Source organism: Bidens hawaiensis, unplaced genomic scaffold (genome assembly GCF_021521415.1).
Source record: "Bidens hawaiensis isolate Kalapana, Puna unplaced genomic scaffold, B.hawaiensis_p1.1 tig00013347_1, whole genome shotgun sequence".
NCBI classification, from domain to species: domain Eukaryota; kingdom Viridiplantae; phylum Streptophyta; class Magnoliopsida; order Asterales; family Asteraceae; genus Bidens; species Bidens hawaiensis.
This window is the reverse complement of record NW_027492132.1, coordinates 296,219-320,061: the sequence shown is the minus strand read 5'-3', so window position 1 is coordinate 320,061 and position 23,843 is coordinate 296,219. Positions and strand designations below refer to the sequence as shown.

The 23,843-nt window shown below is 42.3% G+C and overlaps 1 protein-coding gene across 1 annotated transcript; it reads left to right on the top strand.

Annotated features, from left to right (window-relative positions):
* Positions 1–562: 562 nt before the first annotated feature.
* Positions 563–2,532, top strand: LOC143543883 (membrin-11-like). Its single transcript, XM_077036102.1, has 4 exons — positions 563–888; positions 1,758–1,878; positions 1,987–2,136; positions 2,213–2,532. The coding sequence occupies exons 1-4, from the start codon at positions 659–661 to the stop codon at positions 2,372–2,374; spliced, it is 663 nt and encodes a 220-aa protein (XP_076892217.1). The 5' UTR covers positions 563–658; the 3' UTR covers positions 2,375–2,532.
* Positions 2,533–23,843: the final 21,311 nt, after the last annotated feature.

Here is a 23,843-nt window from a genome sequence, read left to right as displayed (position 1 = left end):
TGGGGATACAAGTAGAAGCAACCTCTATACCTTGGTTATTACAAAGGAATGGATTATCCTTTTCTTATCTTCCTAGTCCCTTCAAGTAGCTTTTGCTGCTAGCGAGATTTTGCTGGATATGTTTGCTTGTTTATATGATTTAGTGATGGTATATGATATTATCTTTAAGGGCAATGCCTAACGTATTTAACACTCTCTCTTCTACATTAGTGTCATGTAACTTACTTCCATAGATTATTTCAATTTTTTTTTATCGATTTTATTTTAGCGCTTCAAGCTAGCTGTTATTACTTTTTTAAAAATATATACTCGTGAATGCACCTATATTTATTATGTGGGTTCAAAATAGTTAGGAGGAATACATTGATTTTGAAATGTAATACGAATGCATAGCTATTGTAACTTTTTCGTTCCACAATTTTCAAAACTGGACACATTATGACGAACCATAGAACACCTTAGGGAGATTCCACAACCATAATTAGACCGTCGGGGTAAACTTTATCGAGGATGACACATTTACAACGAGTGATTGTAAGTTTGTAACACGTAGTCAAGTCATACATATAACTTTACAAGGAGGAAAAATGTTAGTCTTTGAAAGAAGAAGCTTAAACTGTAATATATTCATTGCCTTCGTCTCTACTCTTTCTTTCGTATGGCTGTGAACGGAGGGAGTCTGTCGGAGGTGTACCAGAGATCCCGGCGGTTACTGTTGAAGACGAGAGATGATCTCGAGAGGCTCGAGCGTCTGGCCGTGTCCGTGGACTCACCGGAGCTGTCCGCTGGCGTCCGGAGAGACATATCTCAAATCCAAACCCTATGCTCCGAGATGGACGCTCTCTGGCGATCTGTCGCATCAAAGCCGCAGAGAGATCTATGGAAGAGGTTCGGTTTCTTATATAATGCGTGATCTGGATTTTTGATAGAATTTGTTTAGTTTGATCGAGTTGAATCTGATGTTAAATTAGCTGTAGTTGCTTTAAACTGATTGTGATATAAACATAGAGAAACTGTAAGTAAGAGCTATGAAATGAAAATTGTACTGTAGTGTAGAAGACCTTTTTATACGTGGATTGATGATACCTAGGGCTGGAAATGAACTGAATGCTCGGCCAACTGTTCGCTGGGAAGTTCGTTTATGTTCATTCGTTTAGTATATGAACGGACGTACATATACAAGGATTTTGGTTCAATGAACGTGTTCGTTCAACTGTGTTCGTGAACGTTTGATAATGTGTTAATTTATGTCTGTTTATGTTCGTTAATGTTTGTTAATTGAATGATTTTAATACTTTTTGATGACTTTTCTAATAGTATTATATATATTTAAGCAAACTTAGTAACTATAAAACAGAAATATATATGAGTATTATTTGATTAATTTATATGCAAATTTAACTTATGAATATGAATGCTAACAAAAAATCAACATAAACTTGGTAGCTGAACCGTATACACGGACCATCATTGGTAGCTAAATCGAATTAAACGTTGTTTTTGTTCTGTCGTTTGGGTTCGTTAACAGTTCACGAACAAGTTCATTTGAGAAAAAGTTTCATTTGGTTAGCTGTTCGGAACCGTTTGTTTGCCCGATAAAAGCTTAATGGGCGAACATGAACAAGACCCTGTTTAATTCGGTTCGTTTACTGACCTAATAACAACTGTTACAGTAAGAAACTAAAAGAGGTGAAATTCGATCTTAATTTGAGATTCAACAAAACATTAATATGCATGCATGATGGTGAAATCTACAGAAAAGTGGAGCAAGTAGCAGAAGAGGCTGATTCTTTGAGAGAAAGTTTAGATAGGTATATGCAGAGGCAGCAGAGAAGGATGCAAGAAGCACAAGAGAGGGCAGAATTGCTCGGTAGATCTGTATGTAAATTGTTTCTATCACTTTATTGTGCTCGGATCAAGAATCAATATCATACACTATTCAGCAATTCTAACTGTAATAATGCTTTTGTTTGAACTTTGATTCAGAATGGTGAATCGTCTCATATTTTGAGAATTTTTGATGAGGAAGCACAAGCAATGCAGTCTGCCCGCAATTCTTCTAGAATGTTGGAAGAGGCAACTGCAACTGGAACAGCCATTCTTGCTAACTATTCTGAACAAAGGGAGCGCTTAAAGGTAGTTTGATATATATGTATTTGCTAAATGCATATGCATATACACTTTTAAAATTTGGACTTAAACTTCTGTGCAGGGAGCTCAAAGGAAAGCATTGGATGTGCTCAACACACTGGGACTATCAAATTCTCTGTTGAGGGTAATTGAGAGGCGAAATCGAGTTGACCAATGGATTAAATACGCAGGCATGATTCTTACATTAATCATAGTAATTGCTTTCTTGAGGTGGGCTCGGTGATCTCTTCTTATTATTCACTATAAATAGTCTCTTGATGTATTTCACCCTTATCTTTACTTTTATTATATACTGAGAAGGAATTTTGGTTGTTAAGAGCATTATTTTGTAGTATTTGGATTATATAAAGAGTCTCTATTTAGTGTATGCCCTTTATTCTTTAGTTGTTGAAGAAACACTAAGTGACCCGGTACAGATTATAGATAATCTGGGGGTTAAGTAATGTTTCCCACGAGAATGAGGTCCAACAGAGACGGTTGTTCTTCAGGGGACCTGCAAAACAAACACCGTAAGCTCGTCACTGAGAAGGGGGGGGTTCCTCCTTGTGACCACCCTCCGGCGTGAGAATCAGACTAGATTGCTCTGAATATAAGTGTATATTAAGAGATTGCTAGATAACTGGATAGCAGATGATCTTACCATTCCAAGATGTTGGAGTATTTATAGCCGAAGGTAGGTTTCCTAGAAGGTACAGCCGGCTGAATAGTGTTCCTGTTCTACCAACAGTGGACTATGCACAGGCCATACTGGTTGGTGGGTAGGTTACGGCCAACAGTAACAAAGTCGGCTGCACTATTCCACCAACTGCAGATTATGCACGTCCCACCTACTGTGGATTGTACGCAGGCCATGCTGGTTGGTGAATAGGCTACGGCCAACAGTAACACTATTCCACCAACTGTAGGCTGCGCATGCCCCACAGTAAGGGTTGGTGAGTAGGCAGCGGCTAATAGTGACAAACAGTACTAGAGGGTGCTCCTCCTCGCACTGTTGTCGGTGAGCTGTCACCCTGTGATTGGCTCATGGGCTGTTCTGGTCAGATCGTCTGTCCTATCCATACCTTGGTAGGTATAGTACAAGATCTTTCAGAATCATACAGACTGGCTCATTTAGGCGGGATTGTTCCCGCCTTGCTCATTCCTTCATGTGACTACTGAAGTATCTAGTGTCTTGTGCGTGTAGCCCTGCTGTCTGCGGGTAGCCTTCCCTGATGGCTTGTATCCGCAACTGCGGGAACAGGCGGGGTACTTCACCATTGGGAGGCTTTCCCTGCGTGTACAGCTTGCGTACTGCGCGTAAGATTCTATGAGCATGGTGGGTCCTGCGGGAGCAGATGGCCTTTGCGCAGACGTCCCTGTTCAAGGTGAGTCTTGCGGGACCAACTGGTCTCTGCTGGGACCTACCTCTTCAAGTCCCCCCAGTCCAATGTTCTTCTCATGAATGTTTAATAAAGTGAGGTGAACTTTTGGACTTTAAGCAAGGGGTTTTGAAAAGGGTTTTTAGTTTTAAGGTTCTCCGTGGGGATTCTTCCCGCGGGTTTCCTAATGTCACTTGCAAAAATTCCCAATTTTTTTGCTTGATCTTTGGGTATGATGCGGGTAGGTATGTAACCTTCTCGCAAGTCAGGAGCGTTGAGTCTCACTTGTGTGGATTCTCCTTGAGGTTTTGGTAGTTTTGAACATAGTGATCAATTATGTTTAAACCACCAATTCCATCCTGGAGCCTCAAACAATGTAGTTCTCGACGTTCCCGCTTTGCGGGGGTGTTATTTCCGTTTCCGCAAGCATTGCCCAGAAGATCCTTCTTGGTTTCAATTCCCTGCGGAGCGCTAGGTATGTGAAGGGTTTTGCCTGAACACTGTACCCGCGCTCGTCTTAAGGTTACTTTACTTTTAAGGTACCCCTGGCGTCAATTCCCTGCGGGTGCTAGGTATGTGAAGGGTCTTGCCTTAACACTGTATCCGCACCCGTCTTATAGTTACTTTGTTGCCGGGGTATTCTTGGCTTCAATTCCCTGCGGGTGCTAGGTATGTGAAGGGTTTTGCCTTAACACTGTACCCGCACCCGTCTTATAGTTACTTGGTTGCCAAGGTAAGGGGTATTTTCCCTCTTACTTTTGAATCTTTTTGAATTTTGAATTTTGAATTTTGAAATTCGAAAGGTTGGTGAGGATAAGAACAGTCCAAACATCTGAAACGTCGTGCGACGGTTTCTTCTGACTGTGTCAGGACGTGCAGGAAGTTATGGTGACGTGACAGTACATGGTCATTCCAGACGCTTTTTCAGGCGCGTGGGCGTGATTTTTCGGGCGTGTGACCGCGAAATTAATGGTACGCGTCCTGTCAACAGCTGTTGCCAGCCTGTTCTCTGCCACGTGTCATAGTTTCATTGCACCTTCGATTTCTCTCTCCTTCGCATTAAATTCACCGCATTAATTGCGATCACTATATAAAGGGGGAGAGGGTCATATGTAATTCACATCTTCACTTCTTCTCTTTCATCTCTTAAGGCGATTTCTGGTGAATACTCTCTTATTCAGTTGAGCATTCCTCCGAAATCGTTTCTTCTTCCTTTGCAGTATGTCTTCACATGATACTGAAGCTGTAGTCGATGATAAGAGTACTGCTGGCGAGTGCCAGTGTGCTCTGCCCGGCGATCAGTACAAGTATATTGTTAGGAAGTTCATGCTCGATCCTCTCGAGCCTGAGTTTCCTGAACCCCATCAGACCGTGTACGATGCCCCCAGTGGCAAGATCGGGGTATATGCTGCATTCTTTGTTTATGGGAACCTTAGGTTCCCATTGACAAAGTTTGTATACCGTGTCCTGGAGAGACACGGTGTGCATTTGACCGAGTTGCACCCCATGGCGATCGCCAAGATTCGCCACTTCGAGTGGGTGTGCCGGATTTTGGGCATTGAGCCCTATGTGGACCGCCTGATGACCTTCTATACTTGGAGGTGCATCCAGGGGTGGTACACCCTGACAACCCGGATCAAGGGTTTGAAGATTTGCGCGACCGAGCGCAGTCTCCGATCGTGGAAGCAGGAGTTCTTCTACATTTCTGCCCGCGCCGTCCCCATTGCCATGAAGTTTAAAAATGGCCAAGCAATTCCGAGCCACCACGCCACCAACTACCAATGGCGGAATGGTTTGCGAAAATATCCCGGGTCCAATCTCCGGTTTACCGGTTTGCGGAATCCGGGATGGTGATGCTGGGGATGAGCCGGGTATGGAAGGAGGCGTCTCAGGTTCCCATCCTTCTCGAATACGGTTTGAACTCTACTCCTTATGGTATGTCTTGTCTTTCTTGCTGATATGAGTTTGTCTTCTAACTGTTTCTTTTCTTTCAGAGGGGAACAATTTGGAGTCGCTCCTGTACCCGCGGGAAGCTGACGGTCCCGTGCGGGTGGGTACTCGTGCTCTTGACGAGAACGAGTTGCCCATCCTGGAGCAAACAGCGGATCGGTTCGTGGAGATCTATCCGCTGGGCCACGAGATCCTGAGCCACCGGCGGCCAGGTAAGGCGTTATTCTCTCCTCCACCCCTCAGTGTTGTACCCGCTGCTGGAATTCCTGACATCCTGTCTTCTTCTAAGGAATCCGCAGATGGTCCTCCGTTAGTGCGGAAGAAGAGGGCTGCCGGCGGGAAAGGGAAGGAGAAGGCGGCCTCCACAGCCGATCCAGTGCTCCTATCTGACACTGAGTCAGATAGTGAAGAGGTGGCGGGGAACCCCGGTGGTGAGAAGACCACTGTTCCGGAGGCTACGACTGTTACCTCCGGAGAACCAATGGCGACGACGGTGACCGGCATCAAGAGACCGGCTCCATCAGGTTCGTCCCCGCCCGTCCGTACGTTTAAGCTCAAGAAAACCCGTAAGTACAACTCCTGGCTTTTATCTTCGTAGTTTAATCTTCCAAGTCTTTTAACACTTTTCTTCTTTACGCAGGTGTGGATGTTGGCGCATTCCAGGGTGAGGGGCCGAGTACTACCTCTCCGCCAATGACGGTAGGTTTGGTCAGCCTACCTGAGGCATCGACCCAGGCGCCTGCGCCTGCTTCCGCTGGTTCAGTTGCTCATTCTGAGCCGACTGTTCCAGCCGAGATGACGTCACCGCCGGCTGTGAGTGCGATTTTTACAGCATTCTTCACAGAGCCGGCGGTTACTTTTGCCGCGGATTCTGCGGCAGCGACCGCGGCGGCAACTACGGCGTCTGCTACCCTGCCCCTGTCATCGGCACCGACGGCCGGTCCTTCAGGTACGCGTGGGGCTTCTCGCATCTTTCCGCCACCTTCCCATCTGCCTGACCTCTTGGACGGATTTCCATTGGGTTCAGGTGATGGGTTCGGCGGCTATCGGCCTGTAATTGACCCTACAGGTGCGTAGGGTTCTTTTGGCCCTTTTTTCTATATATAATTTATCATCTTTTCCTAACTGCTTTTTGTTTCTTTTGCAGTGTCGGATTCCAATGAAGTGTATGTTCCGCGATGGAACATACGCCGAGGAACAACCCTTTCGTACCCCTGTGGAGTGCGTGGAATGGGCTCGCCACGCTGCTCCCCATGGTGCGTTGGGGGAAGCCATGGCTAGCTACCAGGAGGGTAGGCTAACCAACGAGCTTCGAGTTCTCCAAGCCCGGATGCAGCCGCGCGTCGAGCTGCTTTGTCGTGAAAACGACAAGTTGAAAGCAGCTCGCGCCAAAGAAGTATCTCAAGCGCGGGCTCTTCGGGAGGAGAACCAAAAGCTGTCCGCAGCTGCTACGGAGAAGGAGAAGGCCTTCAAGGCCCTCGAGGTTGAGTTTCAAGCGCGACTCGAGGCCCGCTCCAAGGCTGCCCAAGCTGTTAACGAACAGCTTCGGCTAGCTAAGGAGACTGCGAGGAACGCGACCGAGAGGGCCACCAAGGCTGAAGCCGTTGCTGAGCCTTTACGCATGGAGAACGAGGAGCTCAAGGCCAAATTAGAGGCTCTCCAACGTGCTCATGATGCCTTGGCGATGGAAGATGCCAAGAAGCTCCAGGAAATCTTGGACCAGAGGGGCGTGCTTAACCAAACCGAGCGGAAGCTTAAGGGCGTCGAAGAGGCTGCCGCAAAGGAAGTGCTACTTGCCAACCTTAACAAAAGCGAAGCCGAACGCGCCTGCACCCAAGCTCAAGCCGCCCTTAAAGAAGCTCTGGTTGCCAAGGAATGGCTTCTTCGAGAAGCGTTGTCTCAGGTATGTCTATCTTCATGTCTTCACGCTTTTCTTTGTAGATAGGGTGTTGACACTTGTATATTTTCTTATGCAGGTTGTGCATCGGGTCTTTTCAGACACATCTTACGACGATGCAATGAGCGCAGCCCTCAACGCTTCTCACGAGGATGGGGAACGGGTCGGCTTCCTGCTTGGCCTAGGGTTTGTTGAGAAAGGCGTCCCGCCATCCAACTTCCCTTTGTACAATGTAGATACTGAAGCCATATATGACCAAGCAGTAAATCAATACGCCGCCTTCCCGCATCCGGTGGTGGAGAAGGTGAATGAAATTGCTGCTGCTGATGACGGGCTACTTATCCTTAAGGCTTACCTTGAACAGCCACGCTCTACTGACGGCGCTGGTCCAAGTGGAAGTGGCCCTGAAGCCTGATCCTGAAGATCCCTTCCCGCTGCTAGGATAGATTTAGTTTGTACACATTTACTTTCTTGTAGGCGGGTAGTTACCCGGCCATTCTTGTAACGAATATTTATGAAATGTAAATCTTTGCGCGGCTAAGACCGCTTGATTCATTGGATTCCTTGCTTTATAAACGTTATATGACTTAAGTTTAAATTAGCAATTTTCCAAGTGTTTAGAATAAGTTAACCTTTGAACGTGGTAGATAGGTGTGAAGTTTTGCTTCCTCTTCCGTGATTGTGCGGGTAGGACCGTCACTTGCACGTAGTAGGATGGCTAACTTTACCATCTGACCTGCGTATAGGTTTACCTTATTTGAGGATAAGTTAACCTTTGAACGTGGTAGATAATAGGTGTGAAGTTTTGCTTCCTCTTTCGTGATTGTGCGGGTATGACCGTCACTTGCACTTAGTAGGATGGCTAAACTTTACCCATATCTGACCTGCGTGTAGGTTTTCCTCATATTTTTTTTTTTTTTGTTTTTGTTTTTTTTAGGATAACCTTTGAACGTGGTAGATGATAGGTTGAAGTTTTGCTTCCTTGTTCGTGATTGTGCGGGTAAGACCGTCACTTGCACTTACAAGGATGGCTAAACTTTACTTACATCTGTCCTGCGTGTAGGTTTCCCTTATTTTTAACGTTGTTTATGCGGGTTTTGCCGCATTCCACACGTAACGACTTACTTCTTCCCGTTTATGCGGTAAATACCGACCAGTGGGAAGTTCATAAGTATAAAGGTAAACACATTATGAAAGGAGAATCATTTCCATTAGAAGTGGCTCTAGGCCTTTTCTTTACAAGTTTTGGAATTGATCTACATATAACATTTGCGTAATTGAGCTCCATTCCATGTTCTTGGGATGGGAGTGCCATCGAGCCTTTCGAGCCGGTATGCGCCCTTTCCCAGGACTTCTTTGATAATGTATGGCCCTTCCCAAACCGGGGCCAGCTTTCCCGGGCGCTCTTGGTTTGAAGCTTCGTTGTTACGCAGTATGTAGTCTCCTATCTTGAAGTTGCAGAGTTTTACCCGCGTGTTGTAGTACTTTTGCATTTGTCGTTTGTAGTTCTCTTCACGCACTGCGGCTAAGTCTCTGCGTTCCTCGGTTAGCATGAGATCCAACCGTCTTTCCGCATCATTGTCTTCTGGCTGAATCAAAACCCTTGGCGAGGGTAGACCAATTTCGACCGGGACCATGGCTTCAGTGCCATAAGTGAGGCTGAACGGGGTTTCTCCCGTACTGGCCTTCTTCAGCGTTCTGTTTGCCCAAAGGACGTGCGGAAGCTCGTCCACCCAGCCGGATCTGTGTTCCAAGAGTCTTTTCTTGATGCCTTCGACGATGCTCTTGTTTGCTCTTTCCACCTCACCATTACCTTGCGGGTGTGCCACTGAGGTAAAGGTGTGGGTGATTTGAAGTTCTTTCAGCCACTGTTGTAGCTTCTTGTCAGCAAAGTTGGTGCCGTTGTCGCTCACCAAATTCTGTGGAAGTCCAAAACGACAAATAATAAATTCCCAAATAAATTTTTTGATATGTTTCGCGGTTGTTTGGGCTAAAGGTTTTGCTTCTATCCACTTGGTGAAGTAGTCGATGGCTACCACAAGGAACTGAACATTTCCTGCTGCTGTAGGAAATGGGCCTGTCACATCGATGGCCCACTTCTGAAATGGCCATGAAGAAGTGACTGGAACAAGTTCATTCTTCGGACGGTGCGTGTTGGGTGCGTAAAGCTGGCAAGACCTGCATTTTCTGATGTATGCCAGTGCATCCGTATGCATTCCCGGCCAAAAGTATCCCGCGTTGTTTAGCTTAGCTACAACAGCGCGGGGACCTGCGTGTACTCCACAGATGCCTTCGTGTACTTCCCTTAGGAGGTAGTCAGCATCTTGGTTGTCCACGCATCTCAAGAGTGGGCCAAGAAAGTTACGTCTGTAAAGGATGTCATTGACGAGCTGATAATTCAGTGCTTTACAGCGTAGTTTTCTTGCCTGTGTTTTTGACTCTGGTAGTGTTCCTGCTGCAAGGTAATTTATTATTGGTGTCATCCACGTTTCTGTACCGGTTTGGATGACACAAATTTCCTTGTGCGGGACTGATGGTGCTTCGAGGAGTTCAATGCGGATGTCCTTTCCCAAGTGGGTGAAGGCTAGTGATGCAAGCTTGCTTAACGCATCCGCAGATTTGTTTTCGCTGCGCTTGACGTGTATGACTTTACAATCACTAAAATCACGCATAAGGGTTTTTGCCTGGGCGAGGTACAGGGCCATTGTGTCGTTCACAGCCGTGTACGTCCCATTTATTTGGTTGGCCACCAGCATGGAATCCACGTGGGCTTCCAAGTTTTTCACTCCCATCTTACGCGCAATTCTCAAACCGGCCAAGAATGCTTCATATTCGGCTTCGTTATTCGTACTTGGAAAATCCAACCGAATAGCGTAAGTATATTCTTGGCCTGCTGGGTTGGTTAATTTTAACCCTGCGCCTGAACCCTCGTTACTGGCTGCTCCATCAGTGTAGAGTCGCCAGACATCATTGATGTCTTGTGCTAGGGAGGGTTGAGCCTCCTCCTGGCACTCTTTCTCCCGCGAAGCGGGGACTTCTGCAATAAAATCGGCCAGGACCTGGCCCTTTATGGCTGGTCTTGGCTTGTACTTAATTGCATATCTCCCAATTCAATTGCCCATTTGGCTAGACGTCCCGATAATTCGGGTTTGCCTAGAACGTTTGAGAGTTTGAAGTTGGTGAGAATGGTGATTGGGTGGCCCTGGAAATATCGCCTTAACCTGCGTGAAGCGTGTATAAGTGCTAAGACCAATTTTTCGAGGGTAGAGTACCGGGTTTCTACGTCTGTTAGTACACGGCTAACATAATAGATTGGCATCTGGATGCCTTTTCGTTCTATTAGCAGGACTGCCCCGGTTGCTCTATCTGTTGCGGAAAGGTATAGGATTAACTCCTCTCCCGCTTGTGGTGCTGTAAGTGTTGGGAGTTCGATCAGGCGTGACCGAATCTCCTGAAAAGCTGCTTCCGCTTCTGGTGTCCAGCGTAAGTGCGTTTTCTTTAAGCAGTTTCTCAATGTTGACACGAAAGGAAACGACTTATCCGCATGGTTTGCCAAAAAGCGATTAAGTGCGACTAGTCGTCCATTCAGTGTCTGAGCCTGTTTGATGGTGGTAGGTGATTCCATTTTAATAATGGCTTCGACCTTTTCAGGGTTCGCTCTGAAGCCATCTTTAGTAACAATGACCCCCAAGAACTTCCCTTCTTCCATCCCAAATGAACACTTGCTCGGGTTGAGCTTCATGTTTATCTTTCTGAGCGTGTTGAAAGTTTCTTCAATGTCTTTCAACATCGCTTCTGGCTCGGGGCTTTTGATGACCAAATCATCCATATAGACTTCCAAGTTTCTCCCGATTTGGACATGAAACTCTTTGTCCATCAGTCGTTGGTACGTGGACCCTGCATTCTTAAGCCCGAATGGCATCATTTTATAACAAAATGTACCATCGGGCGTCCGAAATGCGGTTTTGTCCTGGTCATCTACGGCCATGTGGATTTGATGGTACCCCTTATACGCATCCAAGAAGCATTTAAGGCGAAATGGTACCAACGAATCCACCTTAAGATCAATTTCTGGTAACGGATAACAATCTTTGGGGCATGCTTTGTTCAAATCTTTGAAATCTATGCACATGCGCCATTGTTTGTCATTCTTCGGTACCATTACGGGATTTGCAACCCATGTTTGATATCTGCTAACGCGTACGATGCCTGCGTCAAGGAGTTCCTTGACTTGGGTTCTACACGCGTTAGTTTGTTCAGGCCCCATTACTCTGCGCTTTTGTACGACTGGCGTAACAGCCGGATCGCACTTGAGCTTATGCTCCGCCTTACTTCGGGGTACACCAGTCATGTCAGCTGGTGCCCACGCAAAGATGTCAGCGTTTTTCTGCAGTAAGCGTTTGAGTAGGGTGCGGGTGGGATCAACAATTGTTGGTCCAATGGTAACGGCCTGGTCGGGGTATTTTCCATTGAAGGCCCATTTTTCCGGTTCGGTGATGGTTGGTTTAGCCTTTTTCGGTTTGGGTTTAGATGAGACAGATGCGATGCATACCTGGGGAATGCCAGTGATCATCGCTACACCCTCAGCTGTTGGCCATCCCATCATGCCGTGGACTGAAGATACCACGGCGTTGAATCTTGCCATCCCGTCTCTTCCGAATAGGATGTCGTACGTGTGGTGTGGCTTTTTCATCACGACAAAATCCACGTCTTCTGTGCGTGAATGATTCCCATCAGTAAGAGTAACGGGGAAAGATAGGATACCCAGGGGGGTTTCTGTACTGCCGTCAAACCCTTCCATTGAAGCGTAGACCGTTTCCAAGCGTTCTTTGTCTTCATCATCCAGTTTATCAAAGAACTGCCTGTACATCACTGTCGACGAAGCGCCGTTGTCAGCAAGAGTGCGGGAAGTGATGTAATGCCCTAGCTGGCTTCTGATGACGATGGGGCCTTCTTTGCTGGGGCCTCCTGGCACTCGCGGGAAGCGCACCTCAGCTTCCTTCCACACGCATGGTTCTGTCACTCGTCTTTTTCTTCCTCTGACCTTGCCATGAACCATGTTGATGCTGATGTCGACGGGCTTTCGTCCGTTACCTCTGTACCGGTTGTCATTCCTTCCTCCCTTCCTGATTGATGCCACGAGATGTGCAAGTCTTCCATCCTTGACAAATGTCTCAATAATATCCTTCAAGGATGTGCACTCTTCAGTACCATGACCCTTTGTCCCGTGGAAATCACAGGATTTGCTTTGATCCGCATTAGGTTTCTGCCGGATCAATGGGGCTTTTGGCCATGGCAATTTTTCCGTGGCAAATATCTCCGTGACGCTCTTCGTGAGTGGCGTCCACCGGTGTTTTCGGTTTGAAGGGTGTGTGTTGTCCCTTCCGCCAACAAGAGGGCGAGAGCTGGATGAGGTGTCAAAGTTTACCCTTGACTGCCAAATACCTAGCCTCCTCTTTTTGTTCTGCCGGGCGATCCGGACATTGTTTTCTCTTGTCCTCTGCGTGTAGAGGTGTGTACTCTGGGGAAGATCCCTTCCCAGTTGCTTTTCCGTCTCGGCAAAGCGCTTTGCCGCCGTCATGATGGCATCCCATGTTGATGGCATGCCATCCTTACCCGTCAATGTGCGGATAAGTTCTGGGTATTCGGCGCCTTGGATGAAGGCGGCGCGAACCAGATCCTCACTTATGTTGCCGAGGCTTAGCTTTTTGGAGTTGAAACGGGTGATGAAGTCTAGTAAAGATTCATCCTCCTCTCTCACGCAGTTGAGGATCGTCCACTGCTCTTCAGTGTACTTCCTCTGTTGGCTGAAGTGTTGGCTGAACTTGTTCTGAAAGTCCGCCCAGTCATATATGTGGTGGATCGGTAAACGATCGAACCATGCCCTGGCCGCTCCGACCAGAGTCATCTGGAACATGTAGCACCACGTGGGTTCCGTCCAGTTGCTGACGGTAGCCCCCGCAATGAACCTGTTCAAATGGTCGTCTGGGTCGGATAGACCATCATAAGTGCCAATGTTGGACATTTGTTTGGCACTTCTCGGGGCGATTGCTTCCGCAATGTCCCTTGCGAATTTTGACTTTCCTGCATTTGTAGCAGTTGGTCTAAAGGTTTTGGAGAAGTCACGCGGGTTTCTCTCCGCGATTGGTTTAAAAGCTTCCCCAAAATTCCTTTTTGGTTGGACGTCCGTTTCTTTACGCTTCCCTTTCGCCTTATGGCGAGGGTTTGCGTCGGTATCGGACTCCAACTCGTCGTCTGAGTACTCGCAGTCACTGCCCATATTGAGGTGTTGGCGAGTACTGCCGAATTCGTCAGCCTGTTGAGCTGAACGCAAGCGTTCATCCAATTCGGCTTGGAATTCTCTTTGCCGTGCTTCGGCCCACGCCTTCACTTGTTCTAGTGTTTGGCGAGGGACCCTCGTTCGTTTTTCCAGCTGGGTATCGGTGAACCCCAGTGGAATATTTACTGCACTTGCCCCGGCTTGGGTAGTCGGGGTAGTGTTCGTAAGGATTGTATAACCGCCGGTGTTCCCCCAGTTGCTGGGGTTGTTACCGGGGTATCTTGGTCGGTTACAGGCCTTTGGACCGGAGTAACGTTAACCATTTCTTCAGAAATTGTGAAAAAACTAAAATAGTTCTAGCTTTTATGCACGGATGGCGCCAATGAAGAAACACTAAGTGACCCGGTACAGATTATAGATAATCTGGGGGTTAAGTAATGTTTCCCACGAGAATGAGGTCCAACAGAGACGGTTGTTCTTCAGGGGACCTGCAAAACAAACACCGTAAGCTCGTCACTGAGAAGGGGGGGTTCCTCCTTGTGACCACCCTCCGGCGTGAGAATCAGACTAGATTGCTCTGAATATAAGTGTATATTAAGAGATTGCTAGATAACTGGATAGCAGATGATCTTACCATTCCAAGATGTTGGAGTATTTATAGCCGAAGGTAGGTTTCCTAGAAGGTACAGCCGGCTGAATAGTGTTCATGTTCTACCAACAGTGGACTATGCACAGGCCATACTGGTTGGTGGGTAGGTTACGGCCAACAGTAACAAAGTCGGCTGCACTATTCCACCAACTGCAGATTATGCACGTCCCACCTACTGTGGATTGTACGCAGGCCATGCTGGTTGGTGAATAGGCTACGGCCAACAGTAAAACTATTCCACCAACTGTAGGCTGCGCATGCCCCACAGTAAGGGTTGGTGAGTAGGCAGCGGCTAATAGTGACAAACAGTACTAGAGGGTGCTCCTCCTCGCACTGTTGTCGGTGAGCTATCACCCTGTGATTGGCTCATGGGCTGTTCTGGTCAGATCGTCTGTCCTATCCATACCTTGGTAGGTATAGTACAAGATCTTTCAGAATCATACAGACTGGCTCATTTAGGCGGGATTGTTCCCGCCTTGCTCATTCCTTCATGTGACTACTGAAGTATCTAGTGTCTTGTGCGTGTAGCCCTGCTGTCTGCGGGTAGCCTTCCCTGATGGCTTGTATCCGCAACTGCGGGAACAGGCGGGGTACTTCACCATTGGGAGGCTTTCCCTGCGTGTACAGCTTGCGTACTGCGCGTAAGATTCTATGAGCATGGTGGGTCCTGCGGGAGCAGATGGCCTTTGCGCAGACGTCCCTGTTCAAGGTGAGTCTTGCGGGACCAACTGGTCTCTGCTGGGACCTACCTCTTCAGTTGTTGACCGATTTTATCTATGTAAATAAAAACTCGACTAAATCACAAGGGTTGCTCATATTTTTTATTTAATCCTTACTTTTGAAAAGTTATAGATTTGGTACCATCCGTGTCGTTTGCCACATTGTAACGCTTTTGGTTTCTAGCCATAGAAGTGCACAAACTGGGGTATTTCACTAAAACCATTTTGGGCCAACAAAAGTCAAAACAATTTTTTTTTGTTAGAACTGGTTCGGGTTGGAACCAGGTTAAATGAAGTCGAAGGATCGGTTTTTTGTGTACCTCTATCAACCAATAATATGCGTTAAAATTGATGTGAAGGTTTCTATAGATTAGGGACGTTTGTGATTGGGATATATGATCTTCATGTCTTTGAGTACATCTTCAAGAATCAAGAACACCCTGCGGGCATGTTTGTAGACCTTTTGAGTATATCTTAAGAACACACATGTAGAAAATATATAATTTTTTTAATAGAAAGGGAAAAATAGTTATTCTTCATTAGCATGTATATATGACCTTTGTACCAAATAGTATAGATCAGATCAGCTGTAATTTTAAAAGTAAATTATGTGTTATATATACGCTTTGGTCTAGGCAACTCACATTTTTTCAGTTGCATCAAACAAGATTATTATATTAAAAAAAACAGTATGTTGTAAAACTGGTCTACTAGCAAAGCAAAACAAAAAGGAATATAGGAAGAAGATGATCTTATGTTTTGTTGATAAAACAACACAAATAAACACCGTTTCTTATAAAGCTTAAAATTATATACAATAGTAACGTTTACTTTTGCTTACATGTTCATAATGTATTTCTAGTTTTAAATAAAATTGAATTTTCATTTTGACTTTATTGGTCAAAATTAGTATTGCTAAATGCATAAGTTCAATGAATTTTTGTATTTTTATCATTATCCCTAATTCCCTACAGTTTCTATACAAAATACTATTAAACACACTAGAAAGTCAAACTTGGCCTAATCAGACCCAACTTCTTTGATTAGTCGATTAGATACATGGACAAGGAAACCACTTGCTTCGTATCAAAGCTGATCAACTTTGGATGAGTTGTTCATGGTTGGCTTTGACTTTGTAGGCAATCCATTACGAAGTTGACCAAAAACAATGTTCATCATTTTAACCTCAGACTAGTTTATTTATTTTTATTGAAATGTAAAATTTAAGATAATTTGAATACTATACGATTCACCTATAAAACTTTAACTCTTACATACTATGGAAATTTGTATTTTGAACTTTTAATATGTTGATCGAGTTCAATGATTCAATCTAAGTGTCTAACCTTACAAGAATTGCTAAATCATGCAATGATCAAGAATCTAACAAAAGAGGTGATGATTATCTTCCTAACCAAAGCTCTAGAGGCAGTATTGTAAAAATCCCGACCAGGCATCGATTAATCTCCAATTAATCGCTAGCCTCACTTCAATGAATAATTTTGGGCTAGTCGGCTAATTAATCGGTCAATGGTCGGATTCGGCCAAAACCGGCGGTTTCCGACAAAATTACGACCAACATTAACAATTTCCGGCCAGATTTCGACCAAAATCAACAATTTCCTGCAAGATTCCAACAAAAACTACGGTTTCCAGAGAGATTCCAGCCAATTTCCGGCCAAAATACGTTTGTGTATGTATAAAACTGAAAATTACAGATAAAAATGTGTGCCTATATATATAAAACTGAAAATTGTACATTAAAGTCCGATCCTATAACTCCCGATTAATCACTAGTCTCCACCCCACCGCCCGACTACCGACTAGCGCAGTGGCGAAGCTTGGACGAAGATATCGAGGGGGTCAGACGACAATACGCATTAAAGAAAACCGTAAACGGAGGGGGTCGGGATCAAATATTCAGTTGAGAACGGGTAAATATACACTACATATGAAAAATGCAGGACGAAAAAGGGTACATTTACACTACCACGTAAAAAAACGGAGTGAGCGGGGCCACCTCTGGCCCCAACCACCCTTCGCCAATGGACTAGCGAATTTTACAACACCGTCTAGAGGCAACGTTAATCAAAAGTGTTTTTTAATTAAAGTTTTACTAATACAGCTATAATATCTTTGAAAGCATAGAGAAAACATTTTAACACAAAACAAATAGTAATGATATTTTGATTATAAATATTGTTTGTCGATAGCTAAGACCATCCCTATTTGGCTTAGCTGATTAAATTTATTACATTGTACGATAATAACATTTTAAGAATAGAGAAAATTAGCATTTGCCTCCTTGTAATATATCGTCGCGAGATGGATTGATCACTGAAAAAAAATTTGCGCATGATATGCCAGTGTTAAATTTTGGCGGGTCAGGGTGTGAACTTATTAGTAGTTAACTTATCACGATTAATTTAACCTTACAATATACTCGTCGCAACTAAAAGACTTATGAATTACTCGTGAGTGTTGATTACGAGACATGGAACTTATTTAGTCGTGACGAGTAAATGATTAGTGAACATACTCATTACGGTTACACGTGACAAATTTTAATTGGTTCCACAAACTACTCGTCACTGCTAGTTTATAATACCAAGTTTTGAAATTTCTTGAAAATTACACATAAAATTTGAAATTTGTTTTCATAAACGTTTATTTTCAAAATTTTATGATATTGTTACTTACATAATTGAGTTATAAAAAGAGAATATTCAAATTTGCCTCCGTGGGTTATATCGTCAGGAGATGGAATAACCACAGAAAACGAAATTGCGCATGCTGCACGTTTGTGATATTTTGGCGGGTCAGAAAACGATATGTTTTCGTTTTCTGTGATATATATAACACGAACACAAAATACATATAACAAAACATCCGAATTAAAAACTTCGGGATTTTACATACATAACATACTTATAACTTTTCACCCGAATTATAAACTTCGGGATTTTACAACGGTAGCATACGGAGACGCGCCCAAGATTGCATGTCCTGCGAAAGTTAATTCGGTTTTGGCAACTAAGGTGACCAAAAACCGAACCGCAATCGCTCGATTCCGGCCGGAATCGAAGATTCACATCAATCGGGACACGAATCCATGCTTGGATACATTTATGAAAGTAGTCTAGTCCACTTAAACTTTTCACCCGAAAACAATCAAAACGAACCGTTTTTTAGTAAAACTTTCACCCGAAAACAACCAAATGAACTGTTTTTTAGTAAACTTTTCACCCGAAAACAACTAAACGAACATTTTTTAGTAAAATCTTCACCCAAAAACAACCAAACGAACCGCTTTTTAGTAAACTTTTCACCCGAAAACAACCAAAGCGAACAGTTTTTTAGTAAACTTTTCACTCGAAAACAAACAAACGACCGTTTTTTAGTAAAGTTTTCACCCGAAAACAACCCAACGAACTGTTTTTAGTAAACTTTTCTCTCGAAAATAACCCAAACGAACCGCTTTTTAGTAAACTTTTCACCCGAAAACAACCAAAACGAACCGTTTTTGAATAAACTTTTCACCCGAAAACAATCAAAACGAACTGTTGTTTAGTAAACTTTTCACACGAAAACAACAAACGAACTGTTTTTTAGTAAACTTTACACCCGAAAACAACCCAACGAACCGTTTTTTTATAAACTTTTTCACCCAAAAACAACCAAAACGAACCGTTTTTTAGTAAACTTTTCACACGAAAACAACAAACGAACCGTTTTTTAGTAAACTTTTCACCCGAAAACAACTCAACGAACCGTTTTTTTTATAAACTTTTCACCCAAAAACAACCAAAACGAACGTATATATTCCACCTTTTTATATAAACTTTTCACCCGAACACAATGAACACAAACATTTGTTTTATATATATAACACGAACACAAAATACATATAACAAAACATCCAAATTATAAACTTCGAGATTTTACATACATAACATACTTATAACTTTTCACCCGAATTATAAACTTCGGGATTTTACAACAATAGCATATGAAGACGCGCCCAAGATTCCACGTCCTGCGGAAGTTAATTTGGTTATGGCCAGCTAAGGTGACCAAAAACCGAACCCCAATCGCTCGATTCCGGCCGGAATCGGAGATTCACATCAATCGGGACACGAATCCATGCTTGGATACATTTATGAAAGTAGTCTAGGCCACTTAAACAACATAGATAGCCCACAAACCCATGCTTGGATCATCGTCATCGCAATCATCATCATCATCCCCGGCCATACGGTACATATTCATGGTTATCAATCCAGATCTGTAATTAATATATGACAACAATATGAGCTTGGATCTACATATACATACAATACTGGTTATCAATTCATATCTATAACTAATATTTGACATATGAACAAAAAGCAAACAGGTATCTATTTTACTATAATTCTTGTGAACAAAGTAAAATAATAAAGATAAAACTCACCTGAAAGCACGGCCGTCGGTCAACGGTGGTGAAGTTGGTGGCGGCCGATAGTGGGTAGGTTGTGTTTGTGAAATGAGTAAAGTATTTATGGTAGGTTGTAAAAACAAAACAAATTAGGGTTTCGGATGATGGTGTCACGTTCTAGAATATCACGTCACTTTATGTGTATAATTTTTATTTTTATAACTCAATTATGTAAGTGATGACACAATATCAGAAAATTTTGAAAATAAACGTTTATGAAAATAAATTTCAAATTTTATGTGTTATTTTCAAGAAATTTTAAAAATACGTATTATAAACTAGCAGTGACGAGTAGTTTGTAGAACCAATTAAAGTTTGTCGCGTATAATCCTAATAAGCACGTTCACTAATCATTAACTCGTCATGACTAAATAAGTTCCATGCCTCGTAATCAACACCCACGAGTAATTCATAAGTCTTTTAGTTGCGACGAGTATATTGCAAGGTTAAATTAGTCGCGATAAGTTAACTACTAACAAACTACTCATGTAGAGAATGTAAACCAGGTAAACTAGTCGTCGCGACTAAAAGACTTATGAATTACTCGTGGTGTTGATTACAAAACATGAAACTTATTTTGTCGCGACGAGTAAATGATTAGTGAATCTACTCATTATGGTTAGTTTAAGGGAATGTGACAAGCTTTAATTGTTTATACAAAGTACTCGTATGTTATCATAATATAATCGTTATGACTAGTTTAAAATACCTATTTCTGGAATTTTGTTGCAAATGACACCAAAAACTTGTAATTTGTTATCATAAACACTTATTTTCGAAATTTTCCCAAAAAGTATTCATTTATTTGTTTAAAATAATAATAATAATTGGTCTGGCGGAGGCTCCGTAATTTTTGTTATTGAAGGTCGTAAGTTAGAGTATTGCTTTCAGCATTTTGTTTCAGGTTGAGTTAGTAGGCTTTCTCAGTTGTGAGTTTCTTTTAATGCAGGTGGACCGAGTCACCACCCATATGTTTTCGGGTGCAAAGGCGATCTATTTGTTAGGGTGATTTTGGGTATTCGGACCAACTTTTGTTCAAAATAATAATAATAATAATAATAATAATCATAATAATCAAAGAGTCGTAATTTTATTTTTAAGGTTATAAGAGCATTCTCATCCAAACTCCTATTTGTAATTACACTAATACTAACTGCATTTTCTCTTTTCATTTCAATTAAATAATAATTTTTACACATTTATCATTATATATTGTCTTTTCTAAACTCACAACGACTTCAAAATATATTAAAATTTTGTAGGGGAGTGAACAGTAAATTTTCAAATTTACTAAAAAATCACTATGTATTCTAAAATATAAAAACTTTTTACTCACAACACCATAACTCACGCTCTAAGTTATAAATATCTCTCATAAAATATAGGGTTTGATGAGAATTAGGGATGAGCATTGTATCGGACCGGTACCGACCGGTACCCGTACCGAAAATCCCGATCCAGAAAATCGCTAATTCTTGGTACCGGTACCGAAATATTCGGTTCGGTACCGGTACGGTACCGGGATTATACCGGTACCGAAGATAAAAAATCGGGGAAAAACCGGTGACGGTACCGTACCGATCCCGAAACTTAAAACTTTGGTACCGATTCGGTACCGACGGTATCAAATCGGTACCGGTACCGATTTTGCTCATCCCTAATGAGAATGTTCTAAAAGCATTCATAGCCCTTCCCCTATTCTCAAATCCAAAATTACACTAAGTTATTATCTTTTATCTCTTCATTTCAATTAAATAATATTTTTTATACATTTATTGCTATATTTTCTCTCTACTTCCCTCATAATCACTTTCAAAATATATTTTAAAAAAATTATAAATGGTGAACAATGGTTTTTCAATCATATAGAAAAATTATTGCATTTCTCTCACATATACTCACGACACTTTAAACCATTCCTAAATTGTAAAAACTCTACTCAAGTAATTTGATGATTTGGTTGTGAATGCTCTAACTATACATATAATAATTATGGCTGTTCAAAACCGGATATCCGAACCTTTCGGATAGTGAGAATCACTATCCGAATCCGAAACTTCGGATATCCGAAATTTTCGGATATCCAAAACCGGATATCAGAATATCCGAAAATACAATAAAAAAAACTTTGTTTTACTAAACAAAACCATACATCTATCTTAAGAATTCTAAGTTTCCAAATCAAACATACAACCACCAAATCAAACATACAAGTTTGTATATCGCATAATATGGACAGCGACGGGTGGCTGAATGGATGTTGGACGGCGACGGGTGCTGTGAGAACTGAGGACGGATGGCGACGGGAGACGAGAGGCTGTTTTAAGTGAGACGGACGGCGACGGGTGTTGTGATGATGGCGACGGGTACTTGTTTAGAGTGGAAGATGATGGACGGGAGACGGGAGGCCGTGATACAGACGGCCGGAGACGATGGCCGGCTGGCTGCAGATCTATGTTTTAAGTGTGAGAGTGTCGTCGCTGCTATGTTTTAAGTGAGAGCGAGTGGTGCTGTTAATTTATGTGATATATGATATATCTTAGGGATTTGTGTATAATACAAAAAGAAATTGAAATTAAAATTAAAATACCGGATGATTCGGATAATTCGGATATCCGAAAAATCAGGAAAACTACTATCCGAATCCGAATTTTCGGATATCCGGGATTCGGATATCCGAATTTTCGGATAGTTCGAATACGGATGTCGGATAATTCGAATACGAATTTAGATAGTTTTTAAACACCCATAGTAATAATAACGTATTCAATACTGGAATATTATGAACACCACCACATGAATATCTAACTTTAGTGACTTAGTCAATTGGATGATCTATTTAAGTTAGTTGGGTCATGTGTAGATTAAGATCCAATAGCTAATGGGTCATATTCAATTCTATATTTAAGTTAGTAGGGTACTTGGGTCATGCGTAGATTCTTCCCACTTTATATTCTCTATCAAAACTTTTCACTTTGGTCCCTAGGTTTCGTAAAGTTCTTATTTGGTCGTATGTTTCATTTCATTTAAGATAATTATATACCTTTTCAAATATTATTGAAACAAAACCAACAATTATGCATCTATTGCAAAAGAGTAACCAAAGCCTCACGTGGATACCCAGTGTAGATAAACGACAAACAAATATGGAGGAAACCGTTAAAGATAAAGTAGGGATAGATCAAGGAATGGTGATATCCAAATAAATTTGTAGAAAAAATCAAGAAAATAATGGGATGAAGATTGAAGACAAAAATATATAATGTATGAAGACATTGGGATAAGATTCACATGTAAATAATGAGACCAGTAATCAGGAAAAATAATAGGATCAAGAATCATATGATCAATTGTGTTTCATAGTTTTTCTTCACTATCATTATTTTGATCCTTCCACCAATTTGAAAGGAAAAAAGGTCAATAATTTAGAGTAATTCTTTTCAAAAGTCCCATCTTATTGCAAAAAAGTTTGATAAGACAAATGTCAAAATCAATGGATAAGACTTATAACTTTGTAAGACGATGAAAACTAAGTGTCGTTGATAAATTGAGACTCATTGTCGAACTCATTGGACTGTCGAATTTTAACCAACCTCGATTTCTTTCTTTCTTTGTTATGCATGTATAAAATATTTGAAAAAAAATGAGAGAAATAAATTAGGGATACTTAAAGGATAGATGGTATTATATCACACGTGAGCTAAAGAGAGTGAGGGGGAGAGATGGCATTAAAATCACAAACAACACCAGGTAGTCCGTCCAAACCAATCATTTCCCGTTTCAAGGAAAACCCGTGCCCAAATGCCCATTGCAATAAATCCCAGCTGAAACACATTCGAAATTGTGACCCTGTGGCCTCCGGCACAAGTCCTCACTTTCCCTCCGATTATTATGCTATTTTATTATTTTATCATTGATAAAATTTGAATCTTTGATTTTGTAGCATTTTCTTTTGATTTTGAATGAATTTGAATTTTTTTTAAAGATTTAGGATGCTTTAGCCATAGAAGTGCACAAACTGGTGTTTTCCCCAAAACCAGTTTGGTCAACAAAAGTCAAAACAGTTTTTTTTTTGTTGGAACTGGTTCGGTCGGAACTAGGTTAAACGAAGTCAAAAGGATTGGTTTTTTGTGCACCTTTAACAACCAATAATATGTGTTAAGAAATGATGTGAAGGTTTCTATAAATAAGGAACATTTGTGATTGGGATATACGATTTTCATGCCTGGGTTTGAGTACATCTTCAAGAATCAATAACACCCAGCGGAAATGTTTGTAGACCTTTTGAGTATATCCTAAGAACACACATGTAGAATGGTTATTCTTTCATTAGCATGAAATCTATTTATAAGTGTTTGAGAC

Excerpts from the sequence above, each read along its gene's own strand:
- LOC143543883 (XM_077036102.1), top strand. The coding sequence starts at position 659 with ATGGCTGTGAACGGAGGGAGTCTGTCGGAGGTGTACCAGAGATCCCGG. Across the intron at positions 889-1,757 it reads CAGAGAGATCTATGGAAGAG|AAAAGTGGAGCAAGTAGCAG; the intron begins GTTCGGTTTCTT and ends TGAAATCTACAG. Across the intron at positions 1,879-1,986 it reads CAGAATTGCTCGGTAGATCT|AATGGTGAATCGTCTCATAT; the intron begins GTATGTAAATTG and ends ACTTTGATTCAG.